This window comes from Camellia sinensis, chromosome 5 (genome assembly GCF_055761805.1).
Source record: "Camellia sinensis isolate YWXY chromosome 5, ASM5576180v1, whole genome shotgun sequence".
Classification (NCBI taxonomy): Eukaryota; Viridiplantae; Streptophyta; class Magnoliopsida; order Ericales; family Theaceae; genus Camellia; species Camellia sinensis.
Genome location: NC_138965.1, coordinates 90,736,094 through 90,747,608, shown reverse-complemented (window position 1 = coordinate 90,747,608; position 11,515 = coordinate 90,736,094). Strand labels below are relative to the sequence as shown.

At 40.4% G+C, this 11,515-nt stretch overlaps 2 protein-coding genes across 2 annotated transcripts; both read right to left on the bottom strand.

Moving 5' to 3' along the window:
- Positions 1-9,121: 9,121 nt before the first annotated feature.
- Positions 9,122-9,826, bottom strand: LOC145791523 (uncharacterized). Its single transcript, XM_082871883.1, has one exon. The coding sequence runs from the start codon at positions 9,824-9,826 to the stop codon at positions 9,122-9,124; it is 705 nt and encodes a 234-aa protein (XP_082728009.1).
- A 230-nt stretch (positions 9,827-10,056) lies between these two features.
- Positions 10,057-10,572, bottom strand: LOC145791522 (uncharacterized). The gene has a single exon (XM_082871882.1). It carries the CDS (start codon positions 10,570-10,572, stop codon positions 10,057-10,059), a length of 516 nt encoding a protein of 171 aa, XP_082728008.1.
- Between the last annotated feature and the right edge of the window lie 943 nt (positions 10,573-11,515).

The following is an 11,515-nucleotide window of genomic DNA, read 5'->3' as shown; positions in this document are numbered from 1 at the left end:
AAATGTTGTTCATCATCATATATGACCAGCATGGTGGTTTTTCTGATCATGTGCCTATTCCAATGACCAGAGTTTCAAGTCCGGATGGCCTTGTGGGTTCCGCATCATATAACTTTCAATTTGACTGTCTTAGTGTTAGAGTTCCACCCATCATGACTTCTCCATGGATTGAACGTGGTACAAGTTTAAAATATCAACAATATTATATATTCTAAAAATTATATTGATCAACCATATTCATTTTCAGATGATTTTACATGTCGCTTTCTGCATATAAAGTTGAATTACATAGCATTTTTCATATAACTATATAGATACTTTTTAAAAATGTATCCTACGAACATTAATATTAGTTGAATACTTTTTAACATATGTGGAACATATCTGATTTATTTTTTTATTTATTTTTTTTATTTTTTTTAAGTATTCAAAATTTTATGGCCAAAACAAACACATGACTAGAGTACCATCACTAGGGTAACTCCAAAACCCAAATCAATACCACAAAATACCAAACCACTTGGGGTCTAAAGATACAGATAAGACTCTCTCTCTCTCCCAAATCAATACCACAAAATACCAAACCACCTGGGGTCTAAAGATACAGATAAGACTCTCTCTCTCTCTCTCCTCTTTATTTTTTAAAATTTTTTTTATGGGGGAGGGGGAGAGGGATAATTATATTAAAAAAAAAAATCAAGAATTTGACTATTATAACAAAATAAATCTTAAAATTTTAATTTTATCAATTTAAATTCTAATCTTTTTAGTTGTTTTCAATCTAAACAATAAGTCATTTTTTTTAAAAAAAAAAAATTAAAATTGATGAAAAAATAATTGTTAATCATTAAATTCGATATAGGTGTACACAAATGTCTAAATATCATTTTTGTTGAGTTTAGTGACTAAAATACCTTTTTTCTTGTCAATTTTACTTAATGAAAATACTCAAATAATTTAGATTGAAAACAAATTAAAAATTTAGAAATTAAATTGATAACATTAAAAGCTCATAATTTATTTTGTTATTAGGATTGTGCGTACCGAATACCGCACTAGATAATTGTGGATCGGAGCTCCGCACTTGGTTGGACTGTCCAGGAATTGAGGCCCTGCAACAGAGAGCACTGTTAGAGCTGTTCGGCTGGGGTTAGCCGGATAACCCCTCTGGTGTGGGAATGAATAATCGGAGAAAGAGCAGGATGCTCTCTAAGTGTAGAACTATGTTTCAATGAGTAGGGTTTGGCTTAGATCAGTTACCTTCAATGTGAAGTCAGTGTAGTTTGTATAGAACTCCTTGCTTGTTGCCCAAGATGGTTTTATGGAGCTCTGGTACTGCCAGGTTTCCTTTTAGCATTGCCCAAGGTAGGGGACCATTTGGTAGTTGTCAAGGGGTGCATATACTCATTGTAGTCATGCTGATAACAAACCGCATTCCTTTGATTAACCGTTTCCGTGATTCTAGGTGTGGGGGACCAGCTGAGGTGGCAACTTGAACATGCATATACTCACAGCTTCCACATTTCTCTAGTGTGTTCCTTTGGCTCGGCATTGTTGTGCCTCAGCTCGACCCTCTATGGGATTGCTTGTAGAGATCGGCTAGCCCAGTATGATATCTTTGTGTGGGCTCGGCCCCTTTTGGGTTCTATCTAGGGGTCAGGTCTTGCGGTTCGGCCCAGCCCAGCATCGTGGTTGGACTGAGCCTTCCACCACAGGCTGGGCCCAAGTGCTTGAGGACTTGAGTGGATTGTTTAGGATGTAATTAGGCTGAGCTGACTAGCTCACTTGCTTATCCTGCTTCTCAGGTCTTGAATCTAATGGATTGGGCAAGCCCAAGGCTTGGATCCGACCCATTTTATATTTAGCCCCTTCATTTGCCCCCTAGCTCACGCTAAGGTTCCCCTTGGAGGGAGCTATTACTTTGTACTCTAAGCGTCGCGTCGCTTCAGATCCGTCCCAGTTCGGCCTTGGTGACGGTTCAATCCTGACACATACCCCCTGCATGTGTCCTTCCATGGGGACACATGGCGGCGTGGTACTAGTGCACAGAGATAGTGCGCCGATTCCATGCTGATGGTCGTGATTTATGTACCTTCACGCTGGTTGGTGCAATAAATGCTCTAGATTCATCAATCCAAATCCTTTCATTTGTTTTCAAAATTTCTAAAGAGTCCAAAACCCTTTCCATTCCTCTAAGTTGGTCTCGTCGGTGCTTTGTCCAGACGTTCCGCTGCCGTTCTCGTTTCAGTGCTGCCTACTTGCCACTACTGTTCCAATCTCTGTAAGTTCCCTTGAAAGTCTTTTTTTCTTGTCTTTTTCTGTCTTGATTGCCTTCTTTGGCCCTTGCGCCATTGTCTCTAGTGTCTAGTTTTATTTTCTGCCTAGTCTGAGTTTTGTCTTCGTCCCATTAGGTCTGTTTAATGGGGAAGTTTTGATCATTAGTTGATACCCCTGAGGCTATGGCCATGTTTCGCCGAGACTATAGTATCCCTAATGATGTGACCCTTTTGCTGGTGAAGGTTGACGCCAAGCGTATGGGCACTAGGAGTACTGTTGCCTTCCCAGTTGTGGCCATTGTTGAGGGAGGGGTTCGATTGCCCCTCGACCCTTTGGTGCGTTGATTCTTGCACCAAGTTCAGCTTACCCCTATGCAGGTGTCTGTTAATCTGTTTCAAGTCGTCTGCGGCGTCTCTGCTCTTAACAAGTGGTTGGGTTTAAAACTGGACATTTGGGACATTTTGGGTTGTTATACTCTTTCACACAACAAGGATCACAGCACGTACTACCTTTGTGTTCGTTCGGTCGATTGCCATTTTATGACTGGTTTACCTAATTCGGGCAAACATAACAACGATTTTTTACAAGTTAGTGGTAATTGGGGGTTTCCCGTTGAGACTGAGTTCCAATCTGAACGGATGCCCCAGAAGGATGGCTACCCAGGTTCGAGTCCTTCCTTCTAGTGTTTTTTACGTTTCGTACCTTGTTTTGAATATTGCTCTAATATTGCCCTTCTTCTCTGTAGAGGCTTCCTATTTTCAGCGCAGGCTGAACAGAGAGAATGCTGAGGTCATCAAAGCTGCTTTGAGGTAAAAGAAGAGGACCGCGCCCGAGCAATTGGATTACCAAATGACTTGTCGTTCCACCATCCCGAAGAAAGTGAGGCTCGCTGCGTCTCTTCTAGATTCTGACACTGAGATTGATACATCCTTTACCCCTCTGGTTACGAATCGCTGCTGAAGCCAAAGTGTGCAATCTGAGAGGACACATTCTCCTGCCCCTAGTTTCGCAGGGGGTGGGTCTATGTCAAAAAAGAGAGTACTAGTGGATTTGGAAGCGGAGGCTTTTGGCTCCTCTGATGCTTTAGGGACTCCTTCGGTTAAGGTCGAAACCAAGAGCCTTATGGCTGTAGAGTTAGAGATAGGAGCCTTTGGCCCTTATGCTGCTGTTGTCGAACCCTCTACTTCGGTTGCTGCAAGGGCGAAGAAGAGGAGGAGGGAAACTGGCAAGGCGGTAGTTGGGAAGGCCTTTGAAGATCCTATTGAAGGTGAGTCATTTGAGAAGTGGGAGCCGCTAATGTTGCATTAGGGCAGACCCATTTCTACTTCAGATTCAGTTATTGCTTCCAGAGACTTTGCATTTGACCTAACAAAAACCTTGCTAATGCTAGTGGACATGGCTGATCATAACGGGCCCCGTGATATTCCCGTTTTGAAGGGGACCCTTCAAATGATGATTGCTATAAGAGTGTGTGTGTGTGTGTATGTGTTTTTTTTTTTTTTTTTTTGTGTTATGCTACTGTTTTCTTTCTTTTAACACCTTGCTATCTGTTGTAGTGCATTCAGAGGATGCACTTGTCAATCACCAGTGTAGAGGAACTGGAGAAGGCCGTATTAGAGGCTTCTGTGAATGCTGAGAGACTGTCAATGAGCTTGGAGGCCGAGAAAGAAGGAGGCAGAACTACTGAGAGGGAGCTGTTCTATCTGAACAAGGTTGTTACCTCGGCTGAGAATTCTAAGGAAGCTGTCATTGTGGTATAGGCCCAACTTGAAGGGAAAATGACAGAGTTTGAGGTTGTTATTGCGGTGATGGCCGCTGAACGTTCTGCATTGGAGGCTAAGTATTGGCAGCAATGTGAGACCCCTAACTTTTGTGAACCTTATTAGGTCCCTAAATTTTGAGTTATTATAATAAAGCCCTTAGTTCGTCGATTATTCGCAAATTAAACCCTAGGACCGAAAACGCATCATGGACGAACCCATACAAACCCTAATCGACCCTGGAAGCTTAGAAATCATTTCTAACATTCTAATATTAATTATTTAATTCTCAAATTTTAGATTAATCGCTCTAAACCTTAACATTCAGTTTTCACAGTCTTCGTTTGATTATTTACCTTTAAATTCAAAGCAAGATAATACAAACCGAATTATTTTTCCGAACACTAATTTATTAACTGATCCAAAGCCCTCACATTTTTATTAAATCATAAATTGACGCCAAACAAGTACCATTATATATTTATATATACACTTGTACCCAAAAATCTTTTTACCATTATATTTTACAATTTCCAAGATTTGTACACAATATATATATATATATATATAGAACAAGTCCATCAATTCACCATCACATGGCTAGACATCATACCTCCTAGGTTATAATCATTGTACTTTCGTACAAACAAATCTCTTGAAATCTTGGAGCAATAATGACTTTGGTACCTATAAAGATTTTCTATATATATGTGTGTACTTCTAACTAGAAGGTATTTACATCAGCCCTAAACCTAACTAGATCGTAATTAAATACATAATTAAGGTTCTAATCCTCCCTCATTCCATTATATTTAATGTGAAGCCCCTAAAAAATGTATTTTCTTTAAAAACCCTTACGTTTGAATTATTTCCTTAAAGCCCCGTAGTTTCTTAAATTATTTCGAATCTTGCCAGTTAGCATTTTTAATTTTTATCGAAATAGAAATATCCTAGCCAAATTAGGTTTCTTAGCCTAATTTAATTTAATTCTACATAAATAAGGTTCCAATACATGAGTTTAATTCCAATCCCTCACTTCTTTTATTAATTTCAAGATTTGCCCCAAACTAGTATATGTACTTTTTATACTATAGTACCACCAAATCAATTTGTGGATCTATATATGCATTGGGAATATGTCCATAGTACTCATATAATGAATAAAATATTTCCCATTTCCCTTCCCCATAGCCGGCCAACTTAGGAGAGTGTGAGGGATCAATTTTCAAGGCTTGTAATCATGGCATTCTAGAAGCAAAAGTACCAAGTACCCTTAAATCTAGGGATTTTGTCCCCAACCTAGTTCCATTCCAACTAGAGACTAACTAAATCTTGTCTAATCACGTAATTAAGTCCGCTAATCACTCCCTATTCCATTAGACTCCAAGTAAATCCAAAATTTTCAATCCAATTCCAACTAGTGGGCTTTTGTGTCTTTTCACACCAAATTTGCCTATATATACAACCACCCTCTTAGCATAGCATACACAAACAACACACACACACACACACACACACACACACACACACCTGCATTCGGCCTAGAGTAGAGAAAGGAGAGCAAGAGAAAAGTCTTGAGAGGGAGAGGAAGGAAGAGGAGAGCAATCTTGTTCAACTTGGCCTAGCATAAACACGACTCTCTCTTTCATTTTCCTTTTTTAAATACATGCTCTTAAGGGTTCTAAACATTGTTTTCAGATGTGTTTAAATGATTTTTCTTGTGTTAAAAATGAAAAGAGTTGAGCCATAATTCTACTCTTCATGTAGTTTCCCTTAATCGGTACAAAACTATATTTTTCATACCAATCTCTCAAACTTTCCAAAGGCACACCTTCAATATAAATTTCTGAGTTTAATATCTATTATTTCGCATGTTTTCATCACACAAAAGAAAGGAAGAAAAATTTCCCCTAGTGGATCTCTCTTCTCACAAATCCTCTTGTTTTTTAGTATTATGCATTAAAAATCTGTTTTTACAGCCAACTTTCAAAAATTATAGAAAAACATAGAAAAATCTTCTGGACCTCATTTTTATGCCAAAATCTTCCTTAAGAAGTTAGTTTTCAAGGAAAATTTATTTCATTGAAAAAGAGTGAGTAGTTTGTAAGAAAATCTGATTTTCGTAACGGTCGACGAATCTAGACAGTGCTGCAACATTTCTTAAATAACTAAAAATCTAGAAAAGCTATTACATTTCCGAAACATGTTCTGAAAACTAGATTAAATTCTCTTCGAACCATAGGAAGGCCGAGTTCGGTAAAAATCTCTAACAACCCTTTCGATTTTAATCTTTAACGGGTACTAAATCTAAAATTTCTGTTTGGCATTGGTATTTCATGCTATTGTGTTCATAAATATGCTTATTAATTTATGATCATGTCTCGATATGACATTTCACATGTCATAGGGATTATGTATTTTATTTCAATCCTTCGATGGTGCTCACACTTATGCAAATCTGAAAATTATATTCATGTGCGAATTTATTCCCTTAACTACTTGAATATGCCTAGAACTACTTGTGCCTATCTTCATATGTGAATCTCATGTGCTGTAACCTTATTACTTGTGCTATTTAGTTGTTCAAACTTGTGCAATAGATGTTGTTTCAAGAGCATGTCCTAACTCTGACTTAAATTATCTAACTCAAATGAGAAACTTAATGAGTGGTAATGGGTTGTGAATTTTTGGACAAGATTACTAAGATATTGATTAGTTGACGGGGATGCGTTCCCTATTTGGAAGTTAAAGTCTTACGCAAGTGATTTTCGGAACCCTTGAACGGAGCGGTTGTATTCGGGCCCTAGGTATTTGGTGTAAGGAGGGATTTGGGCAAGGCCCATTATTACCGTCTCTTTTAAGGCCCTGCGGTTGGCGCTACGCGGTATATAAGCGTTGGTAGGCATCTGAGGTTAGTTCTGCAACAAAGCAACAAAACAGGGGGCATACCGAATAATCCGCGTCCGATTCTTGTGATTGGAAGGACGAAGTCTCTTTGGGGGATTTCTAGATTTCTAACATCTAACCTTGTAATCCTTTATTATTAAATGATTATCATGCTTCATTACTTGCTTGTTATAATTGTGATGGTGTATTGGATTGGGAAAAAGGGATGGGGTGTGTGTGCGTTTACTGGGCATTCAAAGCTCACGGCGTTTCATGCCAGGTATCGAAGAAACGTACGAAGCCAATAAAGCGTCAAAGACTGGAGACTTAAGTTTTCCTTAGAGAAAATTTGGAACCATTCTACTCATTAGTCTAATTGTGCTTTTATTTATTCTTTTAGATTGTATTAGTAATGGAACTCGTTTGTAAGTTTAAAATTTTAGACGCTGTAATAATTATTTACTTTGTAATCCTACACCTATCTCTACATTGCTTATGAGACCTTGTGTCAATACCTTTTAAGATCTGTCAAAAAGGTAGTGTGCTGCCTATGAAAGCTGAACTTAGAAGGGAGGCTAATTTGACTCCTCTGGCGATCTGAGATCTTACTTGGTTATTGACCATAGGAGTCATTCGTGACTCTCCCTTGACTGCAACCAATAGTGTAGATTCGGGGCGTCACAAGCAAGGTTGGGATGAAGCTGGGGCTGCTTATAAAGAGGAGGTACTGGTGTTGCGGGACAAGCTTTTTCTAAAGGGTTGGTCGAGTGCTTTGACCGCTGCTCAGGTTCCTGAAGGGTCTCCATTGTTTCAGGATGTCCCTGTTCCCTCAAGATCCTTAGGTCCAAAGACTGCTGCTACCCCTGCAATTCTTCCAGCTGAGGTTTTCCCAGGAACTGATTCTGTAACCAAGACTCAAGAGGGCGATGTTGCCAACGAGACAGTGAACGTTGAAGGGGGTGGAACCCTAGAAACTAAAGCTGTGGGAGATGTGGTTAAGGAAGCTTCTACTTCTCAAGAAGTTGGAGCTGCCTCTACTTTTCCTTCCCAAGATGGCCTGGATAAGATTGTGGATGTCGCTCCTGAGGTTCCTCCTGTTGATGGAAGTTGAAGTCTTCTTTGGAATGATTCGAAGTTTTCACGTTTTGCTTTTTCTTATTTTTGCTTTCTGTTGTACTGAAGCTCGGTTTTCCTGACGAGCTGCCCCCTTATGTTTGCCAAGACAATTTTATTCTTTTTTGTTGCTGTTTGTGAGGCCAGTTGTGCCTTTGTTGGATGATGGAATTTTCCTTTTGATTTTGCAATCTGATGCTTTCTTGCTTCTATGTCTGAATGTTATCTGTATTGTTTGCCCCCGGCCGAGCACTGTTGGGACTTCTGGGCCAAATAGATGCTCGATCTGGTTAATGAATATGCTGTACCACTGTGCTTGGTTTTGTAATGAAAGGAGAGGGTTTTAGTTAGGTCCAAGTTGGTTCTGAAAAATAGTTGTTTGCCCCCACCTGGGGCTAAGTAAGATTGGTACTGAAGATTGTGCTTTTTGGCCGAACTGCTTAAGTCTGTTGCAACTTTGATAGCACAAGTGCATTGGGATGGGATAAATGTATAAAAAGATGTCTTACTTAGGTCCAGGTTGGTTTGAAAAAACAATTGTTTGCCCCCACTTGGTGTTGAGTAAGATTAGTGCTGGAAGTTTACTCCTGATAGAGTTTAGCCAAGTTTGTTCCAACTCTGTTTGTATCCAGTAGTACTGAATTGTTGATGTGACGATACTTAAGAAATTCTGCGGACTCAGAGATATTTATTTAAAATATATTAGTGCGGTTTCCACGAACCAATTCCATTTGGTTGAAGGCCAATTTAGCTGCCAAACATAATTCCACCAAGCAATTCCACTTGGCATGTTTGAGTGCTAGCTAAAATTAAATCCCGTTCAGTCGTTTTGAAACTAAGTCCGTTTGGGTTAGACCAAAGCTAAATCCATTTGGTAAACATCAAAGCTAATTCCATTTGGCAAACACCAAAGCTAAATCCGTTTGGTGAACACCAAAGCTGATTATGAAAATCTCTTGTAATGAAGTCAGTAATATATCAAGCACACAACAAAAAAACAAAATTAAGAGAAGTGGGGAGGCATTTGCATTGATCAAAAGATAAATGTCTTTACACTCTGATGATAGAGAAGTTGGGGGATAATTTTATTGATAGTATTTTTTGAGATTTGCTACATTGCAGGGCCGAGGTATGGCTCTGCCTTTGACATCCTCTAGGTAGTAAGCTCCATTTCGAACAATGACTGTGACTTTGTATGGACCTTTCCAGTTAGGTCCAAGTTTTCCTTCGCCAGGCACCCTTTTGTGATCCATAACTTTCCTTAAAACCAGTTCTCCAGGTGTGAATTTCCTTGGGAAAACTTTTTGGTTGAAACTCTTGATGAGCTGCTGCTGATATGCTACAAGTCTTATCAGTGCTGCTTCCCTTCGGCCTTCTGCCAGATCCAGTGCTTGTGCAATAGCTTCCTCATTACTTGTGCTTTCAAACAGTTCAAATCGGAGGGTTGGTAGACCAGCTTCAAGTGGGATAATAGCCTCCATTTCATAAGTTAGGGAGTAAGGTGTTTCCCCCATTGAGTGTCGTGCCATGGTTTGGTAAGCCCATAACACATGGGGTAACTCTTCAACCCACTTTCCTTTTGCATGTTTGAGCTGCTTCTTTACCTTGTTGATGATGGTTTTGTTCAACGCTTCTGCCTGCCCATTACTTTGTGGGTAGTCCGGAGAAGAGTTCCGATATTCGATTCTGAGGTCGACACAAAATTTTCTGAAGATCTTTCCATCAAACTGTGTTCCATTGTCTGCAATCAGTACTCGCGAGATGCCGAAACGGACCACGACATTTCTCATGACAAACCGCTTTGTGTCCACTTCTTTAACACTCGCCAGTGTTTCAACTTCAACCCACTTAGTGAAATAGTTGGTTGCAGCGATAAAGAATCGTCGGTTCCCAGTGCCTCGTGCCAATAGTCCAACAATATCCAGGCCCCATTAAGCAAAGGGCCATGGGCTGGTGAGTGGAGTGAGAGTTTTGGCTGGCTAATGAATAGTGGAGAAAACCTCTGACATTTATTGCACTTCTAAATGTACTGTTGTGCATCTTGTTGCATCTGTGGCCACCAGTACCCATGAGTGAGGGCTCGGTGCACCAGTGACCTTCCACCAACGTGGCATCCACAAATCCCATCATGAATTTCATAAAGAACATTTTCGACTAGATTTGGATGCACACACAAAAGATAAGGACTGAGATAGGAGTGTCTGTAGAGTTTCCCAAATGGTGAGACCCAGAACGGAGCTAACTTATGTCGGATTTTGTTGGCTTCCTTCTTGTCTTTGGGGAGAGTGCTAGATTTCAGAAAAACAAGTATTGGATCCATCCAGCTTGGCTCTAGGTTACTACAAAGGACTGGAGATGCAATGCTTGGTTCTGGCATGAACTCAACCCAAACTTTTCTAGCATCTTTAGCATCTAATGATGAGCCGAGGCAGGCCAGAGCATCAGCGTGGCTGTTTTTGTCCCAATTGATTCGTTCCACTCGTATGGATTGGAATTTTTTGAGTTGATCCTTAGCCTTGGCTGCATACATGGCCATTCTTTCGTCTCATGCTTCGTAGACCCCAGTAAGCTGGTTTACAACCAATTGGGAATCACTGAAAACCAGAAGTTGTTCTGCACTGAACAGTTTGGCACTACGTAATCCAGCTAACAGTGCTTCGTACTCCGCCTCATTGTTAGAAGCCTTCCAACTAAGCCTAAGAGCTTGCTCCTAGATAAACCCTTCTGGCAACATGAGTACTACCCTAGCTCCTGAGCCTCGGTTATTGGATGATTCGTCAACACAGAGCTACTAGATATTACCAATAAAGAGTTTCCATGCTTCTGTAGCGCACTGCTTTCCTAGTTTGGTGGTGTGTGGCACCTGTACCGAGCCAGAGTTCTCGAGCTCGTGCCCTAGGTGGGAGTGAATTCGGCAATGAAATCCGCAAAAACCTGGGCTTTGACCGCTGTTTTGGGTTGATATCGAATGTCAAACTCACCAAGTTCAACCGCCCATTTCGCTGTTCGGCCGGAGAAATCAGCTTAGCTGAAGATGGATCTGAGGGGGAATTCAGTGAGGACATTGATTGTAAGACCCTAAAAGTAATGTTATAGCTTCCTTGAGGCGATGAGCAGTGCGTAAGCTAGCTTTTCCAAGGGTAGGTACTGTGTCTCGACATCTAGTAGAGTCTTGCTAACGTAGTATACTGGCCTTTGTTCCTTGCCAACCTCTCGGATCAATACGGCACTTACAGCGTGATCTAAGACTGCTAGATATAGGTATAGTTCCTCACCTGGTTCTGGAGTGAATAGGAGAGGTGGTGTACTGAGGTATTTTTTGAGACTTTGCAATGCTTTGGTACATTCAGGACCCCATTCAAATGCAGCCTTTTTTCTTAGTAATTGGAAGAAGGGCTTAATCCGATTTTAAGACTTACTGATGAACTGATTTAGGGCGGCCGCCATCCTAGCTAGTTTCTGTAGTTCCTTCGCCTTTG